The sequence below is a fragment of the Pseudophryne corroboree genome (assembly GCF_028390025.1).
Source record: "Pseudophryne corroboree isolate aPseCor3 chromosome 3 unlocalized genomic scaffold, aPseCor3.hap2 SUPER_3_unloc_29, whole genome shotgun sequence".
In the NCBI taxonomy this organism is placed as follows: domain Eukaryota; kingdom Metazoa; phylum Chordata; class Amphibia; order Anura; family Myobatrachidae; genus Pseudophryne; species Pseudophryne corroboree.
In genome coordinates, this window is record NW_026967518.1 from 1,175,944 (window position 1) to 1,196,788 (window position 20,845).

General features: G+C 49.3%; 1 protein-coding gene across 2 annotated transcripts in view; it reads right to left on the reverse strand.

Annotated features, from left to right (window-relative positions):
• The window catches only part of LOC134983909 (oocyte zinc finger protein XlCOF6-like), a 61,925-nt gene that overhangs the window by 24,484 nt on the left and 16,596 nt on the right, over nucleotides 1-20,845 (reverse strand). For both annotated transcript variants that reach the window (XM_063949521.1, XM_063949520.1), the window contains exons 2-3: nucleotides 16,281-16,472; nucleotides 15,681-15,759 (exon numbers count right to left, since the gene is read on the reverse strand). In XM_063949521.1, the coding sequence (XP_063805591.1) occupies nucleotides 15,681-15,759; nucleotides 16,281-16,472 (271 nt within the window). The remainder of the gene's footprint in view (nucleotides 1-15,680; nucleotides 15,760-16,280; nucleotides 16,473-20,845) is intronic.

Genomic DNA, 20,845 nt, shown 5'->3' on the forward strand with positions numbered 1-20,845 from the left:
TTCAATGTATTGAAGATTTTTGTGATCCGTCAAAACAGAAATGGTATGGCTCGCTCCTTCAAGCCAATGTCTCCACTCCTCAAAAGCCCATTTAATAGCCAGCAACTCCCGATTACCAACATCGTAGTTGGATTCAGCAGACGAGAACTTCCTGGACATAAAGGCACAAGGATGTAACTCAAGGGAATCTGGATCCTTCTGAGAAAGGATAGCCCCTACACCAACCTCCGAGGCATCTACCTCAACGATGAAAGGCAATTCTGGGTTGGGATGTCTAAGGACAGGGGCTGAGACAAAGGCTTGTTTCAAGGCCTGAAAAGATGCTTTAGCTTCACATGACCAATTGGTAGGATCTGCTCCCTTCTTAGTGAGTGCCACAATGGGAGCAACTAGGTCAGAGAAAGAGTGAATAAACCTTCTATAGTAGTTTGCAAACCCTAAAAAGCGCTGAATAGCTTTTAAGTTAGTGGGTTGCGCCCAACTCAGGATGGCTTGGAGCTTCTTAGGTTCCATTCGGAATCCCCGAGGGGAAATAATGTACCCTAAAAAGGATACCTCCGTGACGTGAAATTCACACTTCTCCGGTTTGGCATACAAGTGATTTTCACGTAATTTCTTAAGCACCTGACGCACCTGGGTAACATGTTGTTCTACAGAGTCAGAATATATCAAAATGTCGTCTAAATAGACCACGACGAATCTTCCCAGAAACTCACGGAGCACATCATTAATGAGATCCTGAAAGACTGCCGGAGCGTTAGATAGGCCGAATGGCATGACCAGATACTCATAGTGGCCTGATTGAGTACTGAATGCCGTTTTCCACTCATCCCCTGACCTGATTCTAATGAGATTATATGCTCCTCTCAGGTCAATCTTAGAAAAAATAACAGCCGAACGTAGCTGATCAAAGAGGACAGAGATCAGTGGCAGGGGGTAAGTATTCTTTACTGAGATCTTATTCAAGGCTCGAAAGTCAATGCAGGGTCTGAGGGAACCATCCTTCTTCTCTACGAAGAAGAAACCTGCACTTAAAGGGGATTTAGATGGCCTGATAAACCCTTTCTCAAGACTTTCTTTCACATACTCATTCATGGCCACCGTTTCAGGACCAGACAAAGCATATAACCTTCCTTTAGGCAACGTGGCACCAGGAATTAACTCAATGGTACAATCATAAGGCCTATGGGGAGGCAAAATATCAGCATTGCCCTTGGAAAACACATCCAAAAAATCCTGGTATTCTCCAGGAATATGTGCGGACCTGGCAGAAGCTACTCGGATAGGAAGTGTAATACATTCTTTATCACAGATGGTACCCCATTGTAGGATCTCCCCAGACTGCCAATCTATGATGGGATTATGGAAGGCCAGCCAAGGGTGACCCAGAACCACAGGAACTGCTGGACAATGGGTAAGAAAAAACTCAATCTTTTCTGAATGTAGAGCTCCCACCGAGAGCAAAACTGGAGGTGTACATAGAGAAATAACCCCATTGGATAAGGGACTCCCATCTAAACCATGCATGGTGACACACCTACCTAAGGTTAGCTGAGGAATACCTAAGGCCTTGGCCCATGTTAAGTCCATAAAGTTTCCTGCAGCTCCACTGTCCACAAAAGCAGAGACCGAGGAACAGAGGCTGTCATAAGAAACTTTAGCAGGAACCAACAGTGAATTATTCGAGGAGATGAGCTGTAGACCAAAGTGAACCCCCTCACTATTCACTTGGTCAGGAAGTTTCCCGACTTGTTTGGGCAACTACGGGCAAAATGTCCCTTACCTCCGCAGTACAAACACAGACCCGAATTTTGCCTCCTGGTTCTTTCTTCCGGAGACAATTTGGAGAGACCAATCTGCATAGGCTCTCCCATGTCTACAGGAACGGAAGGAACACAGGGAAAAGAAACTACAGATGCCCCTTTTTCAGTCCTCCGCTCTCTGAGCCGACGATCTATTTTAATAGAGAGCTCCATGAGTTTATCAAGGGTCTCAGGAGCGGGATACTGAAGGAGGCTGTCTTTTATAGATTCAGATAAGCCGAGGCGAAACTGACTGCGCAGGGCAGGGTCATTCCAGCCACAGTCGTTCGACCAACGGCGAAACTCCGTACAATAATTCTCTGCAGGATTCCTACCCTGTCTCAGAGCACGCAACTGACTTTCTGCGGACGCCTCTCTATCAGGGTCGTCATACAATAGCCCCAAAGATTTAAAAAAGGCGTCTACAGACGATAAGGCCGGATCGTCTGTCTTCAAACCAAAAGCCCAGGTCTGAGGATCCCCCTGAAGCAGAGAAACTACAATCCCAACCCGCTGAGCCTCCGTACCTGAGGAGACTGGTCTCAAACGAAAATACAGTTTACAAGACTCTTTAAAATTAAAAAACTGTTTTCTATCCCCAGAAAAACGGTCAGGCAGATGCATTTTTGGTTCAGGGACGACCCTCGGGGAAGTCCGTAACAGATCTTCCTGTGAGCTCACCCGGAGGGACAGATCCTGAACCATCTGGGTAAGTTCCTGAATCTGACTAACTAGGAACTGGCCAGGGTTTGGCCCAACACCGGTGGGATTCATGAGGCCGACAAAAATTCTCCCAACTGGATCAGTGAAAAAATTAACTCCTGTTGAAATTTTTTCTTTTGTGGCCGGTGATAATGTTACGATTCCTGTACCCCAGACTGGGGAAGATCTTATGGCAGGGATCTGAGCACAGGAACCATATACAGGTTGTGGGAGCTGGAAAGCCTAGTAACCCCTGGCACCCTAACTCCGTTGTCTCGCCCGTGTTATCAGAAATCCCCTGCGAGACTATGGTTGCTTGAGCCCATGGCAGCCGCGTTCGAAGGGCGGATTATGTCTGCCCAACCCCGATGCCCCCGCAGGTCTTAATGGGAGACAAGGGGAAGTCCGAGACAGGGTGATAACAAGGGGCCCTCTGACTAAGCAACCAAGCCAGGGGTTACAAGCTAACTTAACTAAATCAAAAGGTATGTGCGGACTAGCCGCCAGGGAAAAGGACAACCAAAGATCCACTGATCCGACACTCCTATCCGGCACCGCTGGACACCAGAGTGGATCTTGTGGAAGCGGAATCCTCCGCAAAGCTCCAGAACACAATATAAACAAAATAATAATAATAGCGGACAAGCCGCAACACACGGCTGCGCCGCGACTCACGAACACCACCAGATGTTAAAGGTGCTTGATCAGACTCCAGGAACAGATGGTAACTTCCGAGTACAGGATCACTGAGAACAGGAACAAACGGGTAAACCGGGACTGGGAACTTTCTCTGCAGCAGACACAGGCAAACAGGAAGCTATCACCGGCGTCTGTGAGGAGTCCTGGGAGTGCTTTTAACAGAGAGTCTTCCAATCAGCTGTTTGGAGGCTGATTGGATTTAAATGCTATGCAGCTGACAAGCTGCATGGTCAGGGAAACAGATGAGTGATAATTACAACATGCCATGCAGCTGCATGCTACACAGCCAGGAAACCAGTGAAGATATAAACTTAGACCCAGCAACGGGGAACACGATCCGACAGTGGCGTCCCCGTTGCTAGGCGCCGGCCGCACTGACGAGCGGACCCTCGGCGCCTAACAGTTTCTTGGGCTTTGCGAATTTCTATAGACGATTTATCGCTGGATTTTCGTCTATAGTGGCGCCCTTGGTGGCACTCACTAAGAAAGGAGCGGATGTTGCTCACTGGTCTTTTGAGGCTAAAGCGGCTTTTGCCCGTCTCAAAAGGGCATTTGTATCGGCCAAGGTACTGCGACACCCAGATCCAGAGCGTCCTTTTGTGGTGGAGGTGGATGCCTCTGAGATGGGTATTGGGGCAGTGCTCTCTCAGATGGGAGTGTCTGATAATCGCCTTCATCCCTGTGCTTACTTTTCCTGTAAATTTTCGCCTGCCGAGATGAATTATGACGTGGGTAACCGGGAATTGTTGGCTATTAAGGATGCACTCGAGGAGTGGAGACACTGGCTTGAGGGGGCTAAGTTTGTGGTCTCAATTCTCACCGACCATAAGAATCTGGCATATTTAGTGTCAGCGAAGCGTCTCAATGCCAGGCAGGCACAATGGGCTTTGTTTTTTGCTCGCTTTAATTTTTTGATAACATATCGCCCTGGGTCAAAAAACATCAAGGCTGATGCGCTCTCGCAGAGTTTTGCTCCAATCCAGGAGACCACCGAGGAGCCGTTGCCCATTGTGTCCCCATCATGTATTAAAGTGGGCATTACCCAGGACCTCTTATCATTAGTCCTTAGAGCACAGGAGCAGGCTCCTCCAGACCTTCCGGTAGGTCTTTTGTTTGTGCCTCCTAGGTTAAGACAGCGAGTGTTCCTGGAATTCCATGCCAAGAAGTCGGCAGGTCACACGGGTATTGCCAGAACTCGGGAGTTGCTATCTAGGGCGGTGTGGTGGCCCTCGGTGGCTAAGGATGTGGATCAGTGGGTTCGGGCATGTGACATCTGTGCCCGAAATAAGACTCCTAGAGGGGTTCCTGTTGGCCCATTACATCCACTCTCTATCCCATCTAAGCCATGGACCCACATTTCAATGGATTTTGTGGTGGACTTGCCCAAATCCTCGGGGATGACAGCCATCTGGGTTGTCGTTGACAGGTTTTCGAAGATGGCGCACTTCGTTCCACTGGTTGGGCTGCCATCGGCCAGACGCCTGTCTGAATTATTTATGCTGCATGTTGTGCGTCTCCACGGGTTGCCACTTGATGTGGTCTCTGACCGCGGATCCCAGTTTGTGGCCAAATTCTGGAGGGCATTTTGTTCCGATCTCCAGATTTCTGTCAGCTTGTCGTCAGGCTACCATCCGCAGTCTAATGGGCAGACTGAAAGGGTGAACCAGTCCTTGGAGCAGTTCCTCAGGTGTTATGTCTCCAAGTGTCAGACTGACTGGGTTGCTCATCTGTCCATGGCGGAGTTTGCCTATAACAACGAGGCTCACTCTGCTACAGGGATCTCTCCCTTCCTTTGTGTGTATGGGCATCATCCTAAGGCCAATTCTTTTGACCCCCTGGACTCCACGCCTGGTGGTTCCTCTGTGGTTTCGGTCCTTAGAGGTATTTGGAGGAAAGTGAAGAAAGCCCTTGTGTCTGTGTCATTAGTGACCAAAAGGGTTTTTGACAAGCGGAAAAGACCCTGCAGCTTCAAATTAGGAGACTTCGTCTGGTTGTCTACCAAGAATTTGAAGTTGAGACAGCCATCTAATAAGTTAGGCCCCCGGTTCATCGGCCCTTATAAGATCACCAGGGTTATCAATCCGGTGGCATTTCAGTTAGATCTGCCCCGTTCTTTGGGTATCAATAAAACATTTCATTGTTCCCTTTTAAAAGGGGCGATTAGTAATCCTTCTTCCAGTGGAAGACCTTCCCCTCTTCTGATACGTGGCCAGAGGGAGTTTGTTGTTGAAAGGATTCTTGACTCCAAGATGGTTCGGGGTCGGCTGTCATTTTTGGTGCACTGGAAGGGGTATGGCCCGGAGGAGCGGTCGTGGGTGCGCAGTTGTGATCTTCATGCCCCCAGACTGATACGCTCTTTCTTCTCGCAGTTCCCCGATAAACCCGGTGGTAGGGGTTCTTTGACACCTCGTCAGAGGGGGGGTACTGTTAGGGTCTCCTGCCCTGTGCTGCCACGTCGTCAAGGCAACCGGGAGACAAGTGTTAGCAGAGTAACCTGAGCGCAGCTGATACTCCGGTTCGGGTCTTTTGCTGTGCAGTGGTTACAGGCTCTGTGCACGGCAGGGGATCCGGTGCTGGTTTTTGTGCTCACTGTCTGTGAGGTCTGAGTGGGGCGTGGACAGCACCTGCTATATAAGGCCTCTTCTCAGGTTAAGCAGATGCTGCTGAATCTTTGTTGGTTAGTCAGTTCCTGAAAGTTAGCCAGTACTGTGTAGCTTTGTATTTGTTGTTGTTTACTGCAAATAGGCCTGGGGATTTGGTATTACACTCTGCCAATCCAGACCTAGCAGTAAGACTGGAGTCAGTCGTTTAACTTGCTGGGGTTCTTTTGCTACTCTGTGAACTTAGCAAGTTTGCGGCTGTATTCTCAGATTTGCTTGCCTAAATCCTGTCTCACTGTGCAAGGTGTTCAGGTGTCAGTTTAGTGGCAGTAAGCTGAACCTGTACACTGCAAGTGAGGATTAGGATTGGGGAGACTCTCCTTGTGTCTATCATTCCATCTCTGACCAAGGAGTTTACTGCCACACCCGTTGGTAACCCTTTAGGGTTTTGCTGTTGCCCTTAGCAACAGCATTTCGGGTTCTCTACGTATTAAAACACAACATCTTGCTTTTTCCATCTGAGCATTACTAATACTAGGGAGACACCCAGTTTCTTAGCCTCTGGGCTTCTCTGTTCACTTTGTGTTTATTTTGTTACCCTATCACCTTCTGTGTACGTAATGTCATATTCCCCAGTCTGTCTGTGAGTTCATTTGTTTTGCATCCCTATCCGTTCAGACACCAGTACATTCCTGCAGGCACTGGTGTGCATAACAGTTGTTATGCACACCAGTGCCTGCAGGAAAGTACTGGTGTCAGAATTGTTATGCACTCCAGTGTCTGCAGGAATGTACTGGTGTTTGAACTGTTATGCAAAACAAATGGACTCACAGACAAACTGGGGAATATGACATAACGTACACAGAAGGTGATAGGGTAACAAAATACACACAAAGTGAACAGAGAAGCCCAGAGGCTAAGGGACTGGGTATCTCCCTTGTATTAGAACTGCTCAGATGGGAAAAGCAAGATGTTGTGTTTTAATACGTAGAGAACCCGAAATGCTGTTGCTAAGGGCAACAGCAAAACCCTAAAGGGTTACCAACGGATGTGGCAGTAAACTCCTTGGTCAGAGATGGAATGATAGACACAAGGAGAGTCTCCCCAATCCTAATTCTCACTTGCAGTGCACAGGTTTTAGCTTACTGCCACCAAACTGACCCCTGACACCTAGCACAGAGAGACAGGATTAGACAGGCAAGTCTTAGAATACAGCCGCAAACTTGCTAAGTTCACAGAGTAGTAACAGAACCCCAGCAAGCTAAACGACTGACTCCAGTCTTACTGCTAGGTCTGGATTGGCAGAGTGTAATACCAAATCCCCAGGCCTATTTGCAGTAAGCAACAAACAAATACAAAGCTACACAGTACTGGCTAACTTTCATGAACTGACTAACCAACAAAGATTCAGCAGCATCTGCTTACCCTGAAAAGAGGCCTTATAAAGCAGGTGCTGTCCACGCCCCACTCAGACCTCACAGACTGTGAGCACAAAAACCAGCACCGGATCCCCTGCCGTGCACAGAGCCTATAACCACTGCACAGCAAAAGACCCGAACCGGAGTATCAGCTGCGCTCAGGTTACTTCACTAGCACTTGTCTCCCGGTTGCCATGACGACGTGGCAGCACAGGGCCGGAGACCCTAACAGTACCCCCCCTCTGACGAGGGGTCAAAGAACCCCTACCACCGGGTTTATCGGGGAACTGCGAGAAGAAAGAGCGTATCAGTCTGGGGGCATGAAGATCACAACTGCGTACCCACGACCGCTCCTCCGGGCCATACCCCTTCCAGTGCACCAAAAATGACAGCCGACCCCGAACCACCTTGGAGTCAAGAATCCTTTCAACAACAAACTCCCTCTGGCCACGTACCAGCAGAGGGGAAGGTCTTCCACTGGAAGAAGGATTACTAATCGCCCGTTTTAAAAGGGAACAATGAAATGTTTTATTGATACCCAAAGAACGGGGCAGATCTAACTGAAATGCCACCGGATTGATAACCCTGGTGATCTTATAAGGGCCGATGAACCGGGGCCCTAACTTATGAGATGGCTGTCTCAAATTCAAATTCTTGGTAGACAACCAGACGAAGTCTCCTAATTTGAAGCTGCAGGGTCTTTTCCGCTTATCAAAAACCCTTTTGGTCACTAATGACACAGACACAAGGGCTTTCTTCACTTTCCGCCAAATACCTCTAAGGACCGAAACCACAGAGGAACCACCAGGCGTGGAGTCCAGGGGGTCAAAAGAATTGGCCTTAGGATGATGCCCATACACACAAAGGAAGGGAGAGATCCCTGTAGCAGAGTGAGCCGCGTTGTTATAGGCAAACTCCGCCATGGACAGATGAGCAACCCAGTCAGTCTGACACTTGGAGACATAACACCTGAGGAACTGCTCCAAGGACTGGTTCACCCTTTCAGTCTGCCCATTAGACTGCGGATGGTAGCCTGACGACAAGCTGACAGAAATCTGGAGATCGGAACAAAATGCCCTCCAGAATTTGGCCACAAACTGGGATCCGCGGTCAGAGACCACATCAAGTGGCAACCCATGGAGACGCACAACATGCAGTATAAATAATTCAGACAGGCGTCTGGCTGATGGCAGCCCAACCAGTGGAACGAAGTGCGCCATCTTCGAAAACCTGTCAACGACAACCCAGATGGCTGTCATCCCCGAGGATTTGGGCAAGCCCACCACAAAATCCATTGAAATGTGGGTCCATGGCTTAGATGGGATAGAGAGTGGATGTAATGGGCCAACAGGAACCCCTCTAGGAGTCTTATTTCGGGCACAGATGTCACATGCCCGAACCCACTGATCCACATCCTTAGCCACCGAGGGCCACCACACCGCCCTAGATAGCAACTCCCGAGTTCTGGCAATACCCGGGTGACCTGCCGACTTCTTGGCATGGAATTCCAGGAACACTCGCTGTCTTAACCTAGGAGGCACAAACAAAAGACCTACCGGAAGGTCTGGAGGAGCCTGCTCCTGTGCTCTAAGGACTAATGATAAGAGGTCCTGGGTAATGCCCACTTTAATACATGATGGGGAAACAATGGGCAACGGCTCCTCGGTGGTCTCCTGGATTGGAGCAAAACTCCGCGAGAGCGCATCAGCCTTGATGTTTTTTGACCCAGGGCGATATGTTATCAAAAAATTAAAGCGAGCAAAAAACAAAGCCCATCGTGCCTGCCTGGCATTGAGACGCTTCGCTGACTCTAAATATGCCAGATTCTTATGGTCAGTGAGAATTGAGACCACAAACTTAGCCCCCTCAAGCCAGTGTCTCCACTCCTCGAGTGCATCCTTAATAGCCAACAATTCCCGGTTACCCACGTCATAATTCATCTCGGCAGGCGAAAATTTACGGGAAAAGTAAGCACAGGGATGAAGGCGATTATCAGACACTCCCATCTGAGAAAGCACTGCCCCAATACCCATCTCAGAGGCATCCACCTCCACCACAAAAGGACGCTCTGGATCTGGGTGTCGCAGCACCTTGGCCGAAACAAATGCCCTTTTGAGACGGGCAAAAGCCGCTTTAGCCTCACCAGACCAGTGAGCAACATCCGCCCCTTTCTTAGTGAGTGCCACCAAGGGCGCCACTATAGACGAAAATCCAGCGATAAATCGTCTATAAAAATTTGCAAAGCCCAGGAAACGCTGAAGCGCCTTCAAATTAGTGGGCTGCACCCAATCCAGGACTGCCTGTACCTTGGAACCCTCCATTTGGAAACCTTCTGGGGAGATAATATATCCTAGAAATGCGATTTGCTAAACTTCAAATTCGCACTTCTCCAGCTTCGCCCCAAGCCGGTGGTCTCTGAGTTTCTGGAGGACTAAGCGTACATGCTTCCGATGTTCCTCCAGGGAATGGGAGAAGATTAGGATGTCATCTAAGTATACAACTAAGAATCTATCCAAATATTCCCTGAGCACATCATTCATGAAATCCTGGAAGACTGCCGGGGCATTACAGAGCCCAAAAGGCATCACCAAATATTCATAATGCCCTGAGTGGGTATTAAAGGCAGTCTTCCATTCATCCCCCTCTCTTATTCGGATTAGATTGTACGCACCGCGTAGGTCAATCTTAGAAAAAATGGTGGCAGTACGAAGCTGGTCAAACAAGACCGAAATGAGAGGCAGTGGGTATGAGTTTTTAATCGTGATACGGTTCAATTCCCTGAAGTCGATGCAGGGTCGCAACGAACCGTCCTTTTTACCCACGAAGAAGAACCCCGACCCAACTGGAGACTGTGAAGGTCTGATAAATCCCTTAGCCAAGTTCTCCTGAATGTACTCTGCCATAGCCTGAGTCTCAGGACGTGACAGGGAGTACAACCTGCTCTTGGGAAGCTTAGCATTTGGCAACAAATCAATGGCACAGTCATAGGGGCGATGGGGAGGTAGTACTTCTGCAACTTTTTTGGAGAACACGTCCTCAAAATCTGCATAACACCCTGGCAATCCTGGCAAACTTAGCTGCGAGAGCCTGACTGGAAGGCTCAAGCAACTCCTGAAACAATCAGTACCCCAACTAAGAATCTCCCCAGAGACCCAGTCAAATTGAGGATTGTGGGCCCTTAACCAGGGTAACCCCAACACCAATGGGGCAAAAGTACAGACAGTCACATAACAGGACAATTTTTCAGAGTGTGTGGCTCCAATAAACAAAGAAATCTGGCTAGTGCAAGAGGTAATTTTACCTTGGGATAATGGTTCCCCGTTTAACCCACAAATCTCAATTTCCGATGCCAAGGGTACTAAGGGAACAGAGTGTTTCAGGGCGAATTGGCGGTCCATAAAAACCCCGTCGGCCCCACTGTCCACAAAGGCCTCAATCTTGACAGTTTGACCGAGGATCTTCAAGGTCACCGGAATGATAAAAGTCTTCTTGGGAAATTCTGACTTCTGGCCTGACAGGATATTTCCCATCACCCTCAGGCCCTGAAGTTTTCCGGCTTTTCTGGGCATGATACTACCACATGACCTTTATTCCCACAGTACAAACACAACCCCTGCTGTCTCCTCCGCGTCTTCTCACGCGAGGAGAGGCGGGTAGCCCCAATCTGCATAGGCTCCTCAGAAAATTCCTCAGAGTCTGAGGTTCCCTTGGGAAGGAAGGAAATCTCAGTCTCCCTTTCAAGCCTACGCTCTCTCAGCCGTCTATCCACCCGGATGGATAACTGCATGAGCTGATCCAAGCTATCAGGCAAGGGATATTGTACCAGTTGGTCCTTTATCTGGTTAGAAAGACCTCTTCGGTACTGGTGTCTCAGGGCTGGGTCATTCCACTGGGTATCATGGGCCAACCTCCGAAACTCCGTACAGTAAACCTCAACTGGCCTTCGCCCTTGCTTAAGGATCGAATTCTGAGCCTCGGCTGAGGCCGTCTTGTCAGGGTCATCATACAACATGCCCAGTGCCGTAAAAAAAGCATCAACACTTTTAAGCGATGGACAGTCAGGCTGCAACCCATATGCCCAGACCTGTGGGTCTCCTTGTAGCAAGGAAATCACTAGGCCCACCCGCTGAATCTCCGACCCAGAAGACTGAGGCCTAAGCCGGAAGTATAGCTTGCAGCTCTCCTTGAAACAAAAGAACTGCGAGCGATCTCCAGAAAAACGATCCGGGAGATTTACTTTCGGCTCCTTAACCCCTGCAGGTGCTGCTGCTGCGGGAGCTCCGCCAGCAGCCTGGGAGGTGTGCATTTTAATGGACAAATCATTAAATTGTCGAGTCAGGACCTGCACCTGATCGACCACCTGTTGCAACGTATTTTGAGGGGTATGCTCCATATTCCCACAAAATTTCAACAGGAGTATTGGGCTGCTGAATATGTTATGCACACCAGTGCCTGCAGGAAAGTACTGGTGTCAGAACTGTTATGCACTCCAGTGTCTGCAGGAATGTACTGGTGTTTGAACTGTTATGCAAAACAAATGGACTCATAGACAAACTGGGGAATATGACATAACGTACACAGAAGGTGATAGGGTAACAAAATACACACAAAGTGAACAGAGAAGCCCACAGGCTAAGGAACTGGGTATCTCCCTTGTATTAGAACTGCTCAGGTGGAAAAAGCAAGATGTTGTGTTTTAATACGTAGAGAACCCGAAATGCTGTTGCTAAGGGCAACAGCAAAACCCTAAAGGGTTACCAACGGATGTGGCAGTAAACTCCTTGGTCAGAGATGGAATGATAGACACAAGGAGAGTCTCCCCAATCCTAATTCTCACTTGCAGTGCACAGGTTTTAGCTTACTGCCACCAAACTGACCCCTGACACCTAGCACAGTGAGACAGGATTAGACAGGCAAGTCTTAGAATACAGCCGCAAACTTGCTAAGTTCACAGAGTAGTAACAGAACCCCAGCAAGCTAAACGACTGACTCCAGTCTTACTGCTAGGTCTGGATTGGCAGAGTGTAACACCAAATCCCCAGGCCTATTTGCAGTAAGCAACAAACAAATACAAAGCTACACAGTACTGGCTAACTTTCATGAACTGACTAACCAACAAAGATTCAGCAGCATCTGCTTACCCTGAAAAGAGGCCTTATAAAGCAGGTGCTGTCCACGCCCCACTCAGACCTCACAGACTGTGAGCACCAAAACCAGCACCGGATCCCCTGCCGTGCACAGAGCCTATAACCACTGCACAGCAAAAGACCCGAACCGGAGTATCAGCTGCGCTCAGGTTACTCCACTAGCACTTGTCTCCCGGTTGCCATGACGACGTGGCAGCACAGGGCAGGAGACCCTAACAACAGTTCAAACACCAGTACATTCCTGCAGGCACTGGTGTGCATAACAGTTCAGACACCAGTACATTCCTGCAGGCACTGGTGTGCATAACAGCAACTGTTCCCTGGACCTCGCCTTTATAAGGAGATCGTCCAAGTACGGGATAATTATAACTCCTTTTTTTTTTAAGGAGTATCATCATTTCGGCCATTACCTTGGTAAATACCCTCGGTGCCGTGGACAGACCAAACGGCAACGTCTGGAATTGGTAATGACAGTCCTGTACCACAAATCTGAGGTACTCCTGGTGAGGAGGGTAAATGGGGACATGCAGGTAAGCATCCTTGATGTCCATGTAATCCCCTTCCTCCAGGCTTGAAATAACCGCCCTGAGCGATTCCATCTTGAACTAGCATCTTTTTATATACGTGTTCAAGGATTTCAAATTTAAAATAGGTCTGACCGAACCGTTCGGTTTCGGTACCACAAACATTGTGGAATAGTAATCCCTTCCTTGTTGAAGGAGAGGTACCTTGACTATCACCTGTTGCGAATACAGCTTGTGAATTGCCTCTAGCACTGCCTCCCTGTCCAAGGGAGTCGTTGGCAAGGCAGATTTTAGGAAACGGCGAGGGGGAGACTCCTCGAATTCCATCTTGTATCCCTGAGACACCACTTGTAGAATCCAGGGATCCCCCCCGTGAGCAAGCCCACTGATCGCTGAAGTACTTGAGACAGGCCCCCACCGCACCTGGCTCCGCCAGTGGAGCCCCAGCGTCATGCTGTGGACTTAGAGGAAGCGGGGGAGGACTTTTGTTCCTTGGAACTGGCTGTATTTTGCCGCTTTTTCCCTCTACCTCTGCCTCTGGGCAGAAAGGACGCGCCTTTAACCCGCTTGCCTTTCTGGGGCCAAAAGGACTGTACCTGATAATACAGTGCTTTCTTTTGCTGTGAGGGAACATGGGGTAAAAATGCTGATTTCCCAGCTGTCGCTGTGGAAACTAGGTCCGAGAGACCATCCCCAAACAACTCCTCACCCTTGTAAGGCAAAACTTCCATGTGCCTTTTAGAATCTGCATCCCCTGTCCACTGCCGAGTCCATAAGCCTCTCCTAGCAGAATTGGACAATGCACTTATTTTAGATGCCAGCCGGCAGATCTCCCTCTGTGCATCTCTCATGTATAAGACTGAGTCTTTTATATGCTCTATGGTTAGCAGAATAGTGTCCCTGTCTAGGGTGTCAATATTTTCTGACAGGGAATCTGACCACGCAGCTGCAGCACTGCACATCCATGCCGAAGCAATAGCTGGTCTCAGTATAATGCCTGAGTGTGTATAAACAGACTGCAGTATAGCCTCCTGCTTTCTATCAGCAGGTTCCTTGAGGGCGGCCGTGTGCGGAGACGGCAGTGCCACCTTCTTTGATAGACGTGTGAGCGCTTTATCCACCCTAGGGGATGTCTCCCAACATAACCTGTCCTCTGGCGGGAAAGGGTACGCCATTAGTAACTTTTTAGAAATTACCAGTTTCTTATCGGGGGAAGCCCACGCTTCTTCACATACTTCATTTAATTCATCAGATGGGGGAAAAACCACTGGTAGTTTTTTCTCCCCAAACATTATACCCTTTTTTGTGGTACCTGGGGTAACATCAGCAATGTGCAAGACATTTTTCATTGCCGCAATCATATAACGGGTGGCTCTATTGGAATGTACAGTAGTCTCCTTGTCGTCGACACTGGAGTCGGTATACGTGTCGACATCTGTGTCTGCCATCTGATGTAGCGGGCGTTTTAGAGCCGGTGATGGCTTTTGAGACGCCTGGGCAGGCACGAGCTGAGAAGCCGGCTGTCCCACATCTGTTATGTCGTCAAACCTTTTATGTAAAGAGTCGACACTATCACGTAATTCCTTCCACATGACCATCCATTCAGGTGTCGGCCCCGCAGGGGGTGACATCACATTTATCGCCTCCACATAAGCCTCCTCATCAAACATGTCGACACAGCCGTACCGACACACCGCACACACACAGGGAATGCTCTGACTGAGGACAGGACCCCACAAAAGCCCTTTGGGGAGACAGAGAGAGAGAGAGTATGCCAGCACACACCAAAAGCGCTATATAACACAGGGATTAACACTATAACTGAGTGATTTTTCCCAATAGCTGCATATATATATATATATATATATATATATATATATTGCGCCTAAATTTAGTGCCCCCCCCCCCTCTCTTTTTTAACCCTATGTAGTCTTGAAACTGCAGGGGAGAGCCTGGGAGCGATCCTTCCAGCGGAGCTGTGAGGGAAAATAGCGCCAGTGTGCTGAGGGAGATAGCCCCGCCCCTTTTTCCGCTGACTTCTCCCGCTTTTCTATATGTATATCTGGCAGGGGTATTTTACACATATATAGTCTCTATGACTATATTATGTGTTATTTGCCAGCAAGGTACTCTATATTGCAGCCCAGGGCGCCCCCCCCCCCCCGCGCCCTGCACCCATCAGTGACCGGAGTGTGAGGTGTGCATGGGGAGCAATGGCGCACAGCTGCAGTGCTGTGCGCTACCTTGATGAAGACCGAAGTCTTCTGCCGCCGATTTCCAGGAACGTCTTCTTGCTTCTGGCTCTGCAAGGGGGACGGCGGCGCGGCTCCGGGACCGGACGACCGAGGCTGGGCCTGTGTTCGATCCCTCTGGAGCTAATGGTGTCCAGTAGCCTAGAAGCCCAAGCTAGCTGCAAGCAGGTAGGTTCGCTTCTCTCCCCTTAGTCCCTCGTAGCAGTGAGTCTGTTGCCAGCAGATCTCACTGAAAATAAAAAACCTAAAATATACTTTCTTTTCTAGGAGCTCAGGAGAGCCCCTAGTGTGCATCCAGCTCAGCCGGGCACAAAATTCTAACTGAGGTCTGGAGGAGGGAGGAGCCAGTGCACACCAGGTAGTCCTAAAGCTTTCTTTAGTTGTGCCCAGTCTCCTGCGGAGCCGCTATTCCCCATGGTCCTTACGGAGTCCCAGCATCCACTTAGGACGTTAGAGAAATGTGATCAGATGATGTGTGTATATAGGGGCCCCCATACCTGCTCTCCCCTGTACAATACATGACAGTCTCCTCTTACCCAGTGATGTGATAGGCCGGTGATTCTCCATCATCACGTCCTTATACAGACCCCTGTGTTCCTCTATATACTCCCCCTCCTGCATGGAGACATAGACAGTGACATCCTGACACCTTATAGGAACCTGACACACACAGTGATACAGTCATCACCCAGACACATCCCCTGGTGTTACTGTTTAATGCCCCATTCCCAGCAGTCACCTCTCCAGTCATCACCCAGACACTTCCCCCGGTGTTACTGTATAATGCCCCATTCCCAGCAGTCACCTCTCCAGTCATCACCCAGACACATCCCCCGGTGTTACTGTATAATGTCCCATTCCCGGCAGTCACCTCTCCAGTCATCACCCAGACACTTCCCCTGGTGTTACTGTATAATGTCCCATTCCCAGCAGTCACCTCTCCAGTCAACACCCAGACACATCCCCTGGTGTTACTGTATAAATGTCCCATTCCCAGCAGTCACCTCTCCAGTCATCACCCAGACACTTCCCCTGGTGTTACTGTATAATGTCCCATTCCCAGCAGTCACCTCTCCAGTCATCACCCAGACACGTCCCCTGGTGTTACTGTATAATGTCCCATTCCCAGCAGTCACCTCTCCAGTCAGCAGCTGAATGATCTTGTTGGTGAGTTCCAGGATCTTCTGGTCACTGTGCCTCTCATGTATCAGTGAGTGAGGTGGAGGCACCGTGATGGGGCTCTTAGTTCTGCTCAGTCCACGTGACACACGGCTATGGCTGCTGGGTGTCTCACACTCACCAGATGTCTTCTTTACTACTGTGCAACTCTGCAAAATGGGGGATACATCAATATCACTATAAATACTGACAGATCCCCTCACCTCCCCAGTCATGTCCCTGTATTATTACTATAGATATAAGTGACGTCACTGTGACACTCCCAGATCCCCTCACCTCCCCAGTCATGTCCCTGTATTATTACTATAGATATAAGTGATGTCACTGTGACGCTCCCAGATCCCCTCAAGTCCCCAGTCATGTCCCTGTATTATTACTGCAGATAGGGCTAACAGACCAGGGTGACATAGAAGCGGAAGACTGAGTGCGGATAAGAGGGTTAGGAGGACAATTGGCTGGGGTTTGTGAAGAAGTGGGCCTTGAGAGCCCATTTGAAGTTTTGTAGAGAGGTGGAGAGTGAGATGGGGAGAGCACGTGCAAAATAGGTAGGACTGGGAGGAGGTAATCAGTTGACAGGATAAGGCCCCCAATTCTGAGACACACCTAGCAGAAGCCAGGGCCAGTAACATCACCGTCTTCCACGTGAGGTACTTGTCTTCTACCATCACCAGAGGTTCAAAGCAGGAGGACTGTAGAAAACGTAACTTAACATCTAGATCCCAAGGTGCCATAGGGGGCACAAAGGGAGGTTGTATATGAAGCAGCCCTTGCAAGAAGGTCTGAATTTTTGGCAAGAGAGACAACTTTTTCTTGATGGAGATGGAAAGAACTGAAATCTGGACTTTAATGGATCCCAGACATAAGCCCTTATCCACTCCAGCCTGCAGGAAACACAGGAACCTTCCTAAGTGGAATTCCGAAGAGGGATATGTGCGTTCTTCGCACCAAGAGACATATCTCCGCAAGATATGATAGTGTTTTGACATCACAGGTTTTCTGGCTTGTACCATAGTGGCAATTACCTTTTTGGAAAGCCCTTTGTGAGCTAGGATGTTCCGCTCAACTTCCATGCCATCAAACTAAGCTGCCGTAAGTCCGGGTAGACGAACGGTCCTTGTTGAAGAAGATCCCTTCTTAGTGGTAGAGGCCAAGGGTCCTGTACAGACATGTCCAGAAGAGCCGTGTTCCATGCTCTTCAGGGCCAATCCAGGGCAATCAAGATTGCTTCCACTTTTTGTTGTCTGATCCGCTTGAGGAAACAGGTAGACCAGCTGGTAAGGCCAAAGCAAAGTCAGCGCATACACTGCATTCGCCTGAGGGTCCCTGGTCTGTGAGCAATAGCAGCGAAGCTTCTTGTTGAGATGAGAGGCCATCAAGTCGATCTGTGGGCAACCCCACCTGTGGATGTTCAGTTGGAACACCTGAGGGTGTAGTCCCCACTCCCTCAGGTGGAGGTCGTGGCGGCTTAGGAGGTCCGCCTCCCAGTTCTCCACTCCCGGAATGAAGATTGCGGACAGCGCTCTTGCATGTTTTTCTGCCCAGAGGAGTATTCTTGACACTTCTCGCATGCAGGCCCTGCTTTTTGTCCCTCCTTGTCGATTGATGTACGCCACTGCCAAAGCGTTGGCCGACTGCACCTGGATTGCCTGTGGCCTTAGTAGAGGAGACGCCTGAAGCAGAGATGTTCTGGATAGCCTGAAGTTCCAGAATGTTGATTGGAAGCAGGGCCTCCTGGGCAGACCACCTGCCCTGGAACTGTGCCCCTTGGGTGACAGCTCCCCATCCTCATAGACTTGCATCTGTTGTGAGGAGGATCCAGTCCTGAATCCCAAAGTTCCAGCCTTCCAAGAGGTTGGAAGACTGTGTCCACCACAGGAGTGAAATCCTGGCCAGGGGTGACAGCCGAATCATCCGGTGCACCTGAAGATGGGAACCGGACCATTTATTCAGGATGTCCAATTGGAAGGGTCTTGCATGGAACCTTCCGTACTGTATCGCCTCGTAGGAGGCCACCATCTTTCCCAACAATTTTATGCAAAGATCAACGGACACTCGAGCAGGTCTGAAGACCATGCATACCATTTCTTGGAGTGCTCTCGCCTTGTCAACTGGGAGGAATACTTTCTATGCTACAGTATCCAGTAGCATGCCCAGAAACAGGAGCCGCGGAGACGGTTCCAGGTGGGACTTCTGTAGATTAAGGATACACCCGTGGTGAGACAGGCGTTGGATAGTGCGATCTATGTGGAGTAATAGAAGCTCCCTTGATCTTGCTTTTATCAGGAGATCGTCCAGGTATGGGATCACATTGACCCCCTGGACCCTGAGCTGAAACATCATTTCCACCATCACCTTCGTGAACACCCTTGGAGCTGTAGACAGGCCGAAGGGTAATGCCTGAAATTGGTAATGATCGTTCAGCAGGGCAAACCTCAGAAAGGCCTGATGACATGGCCAAATTGGGACATGTAGATAAGCATCCTTGATATCCAGGGATACTAGGAACTCCTGTGGTTCCAGGCCTGCGATCACTGCCCTCAGAGATTCAGTCTTGAATCTGAAAACCTTCAGGTAAGGATTCAAGGACTTCAGATTCAGAAGGGATCTCACAGACCCATCTGTTTTCGGTACTACAGACTGTAGTAACCCTGTCCTTGTTGCAACAGTGGTACTGGGACAATGACCTGGGACTGTACCAACTTCTCTATGGCCAGTAGTAGAGTACCATGCATACTTTCCAAAACTGGTAAGCCTGATTTGAAAAATCGTTGGGGAGGAGAAACGTCAAACTCCAGCTTGTAGGCCTGAGAGATAAAGTCCCTTACCCAAGCATCTTGGCAAGAACCGTCACAGATGTGGCTTAAGTGACGTAACCGAGCTCCCACCACGAGATCCCCCCGGGGTGGGTGTGCACCGTCATGCTGAAGTGTTTGCGGGAGCAGAACTGGTTTTCTGGTTCTGAGACCCAGCAACTGCTGGTTTTATAGGTATTGCCCTGGAGCCTCTCGCTGCATTGGAGGCTCCTCTGGCTCTGGATCGAAATCTGGAGGACCGAAAGGACTGAGTAGATGGTCCCGTTTAGGAACGTCTAGCAGGAGGGGCACCCGAAGGGAGAAATGTGGATTTTCCGGCCGTAGCCTTCGAAATCCAGGTGTCCAGGTCACCTCCAAAGAGCCATTCACCTGTGAAGGAAATAGATTCCACATTACGGTTTGAGTCAGCATCAGCGATCCACTGACGTAACCATATGGCTCTGCGCGCAGACACAGCCATAGCCGTGGTTCTAGCACTAACAGTGCCAATCTCTTATAAGGAATCACAGAGGACTCTTGCCGTGTCCTGAATGTGAGACAGTAAGGCAACAGTGTCGTCTAAGGTCATATTACCCAAGAGATCTTCCTTTATTTGTCTAGCCCAGGAATGGATTGCATGTGTCATCCTGCAACCTGCAATGACAAGCCATTGTGCTACGCCTGCAGCAACGTAAATAGGATTTTAATACCTACCGGTAAATCCTTTTCTCTTAGTCCATAGAGGATGCTGGGGATGCTTCAAGAACCATGGGGTATAGACGGGATCCGCAGGAAACATGGACACACTATAAGACTTTGAATGGGTATGAACTACCTCCTCCCTCTATGCCCCTCCTCCAGACTCCAGTTATAGGAACTGTGCCCAGGGAGATGGACATTTCGAGGAAAAGTATTTATTTAACATTTTAAACTAAGGTGAGATACATACCAGCTCACACCACCAACACGCCATACAACATGGCATTCAACAACAACGCATGCAACGGCATGATTAACAACAGTCACAGACTGACTGAACTCGGCACAACATGTGCGTAACTACAACCAATAACTGCAGATACCGTCCGCACTGGGACGGGCGCCCAGCATCCTCTATAGACTAAGAGAAAAGGATTTACCGGTAGGTATTAAAATCCTATTTTCTCATACGTCCCAGAGGATGCTGGGGATGCTTCAAGATCCATGGGGTTTATACCAAAGCTCTAGAACGGGCAGGAGAGTGCGGATGACTCTGCAGCACAGATTGACCAAACAAGAGGTCCTCCCCAGCCAGGGTATCAAACTTGTAGAACTACGCAAAGGTGTTTGATCCTGACCAAGTAGCAGCTCAGCTGTAATGCTGAGATGCCTCGGGCAGCCGCCCAGGATGAGCCCACCTTCCTGGTAGAATGGGCCTTCACCGACTTCGGTAACGGCAATCCTGCCGTAGAATGAGACTGCTGAATCATATTACAGATCCAGCGTGCAATTGTCTGCTTGGAAACAGGAGCCCCAATCTTGTTGGGAGCATACAGGACAAACAGAACCTCTGTTTTCCTAACTTGAGCCGTTCTGGCGACATAGATTTGCAAAGCTCTGACCAAGGCATCAGTAGCCACTGGAACCACAATAGGCTGGTTCACGTGAAACGAAGAAACCACCTTTGGCAAAAATTGCTGATGAGTTCTCAACTCCGCCCTATCAGCATGGAAGATTAAATAGGGACTTTT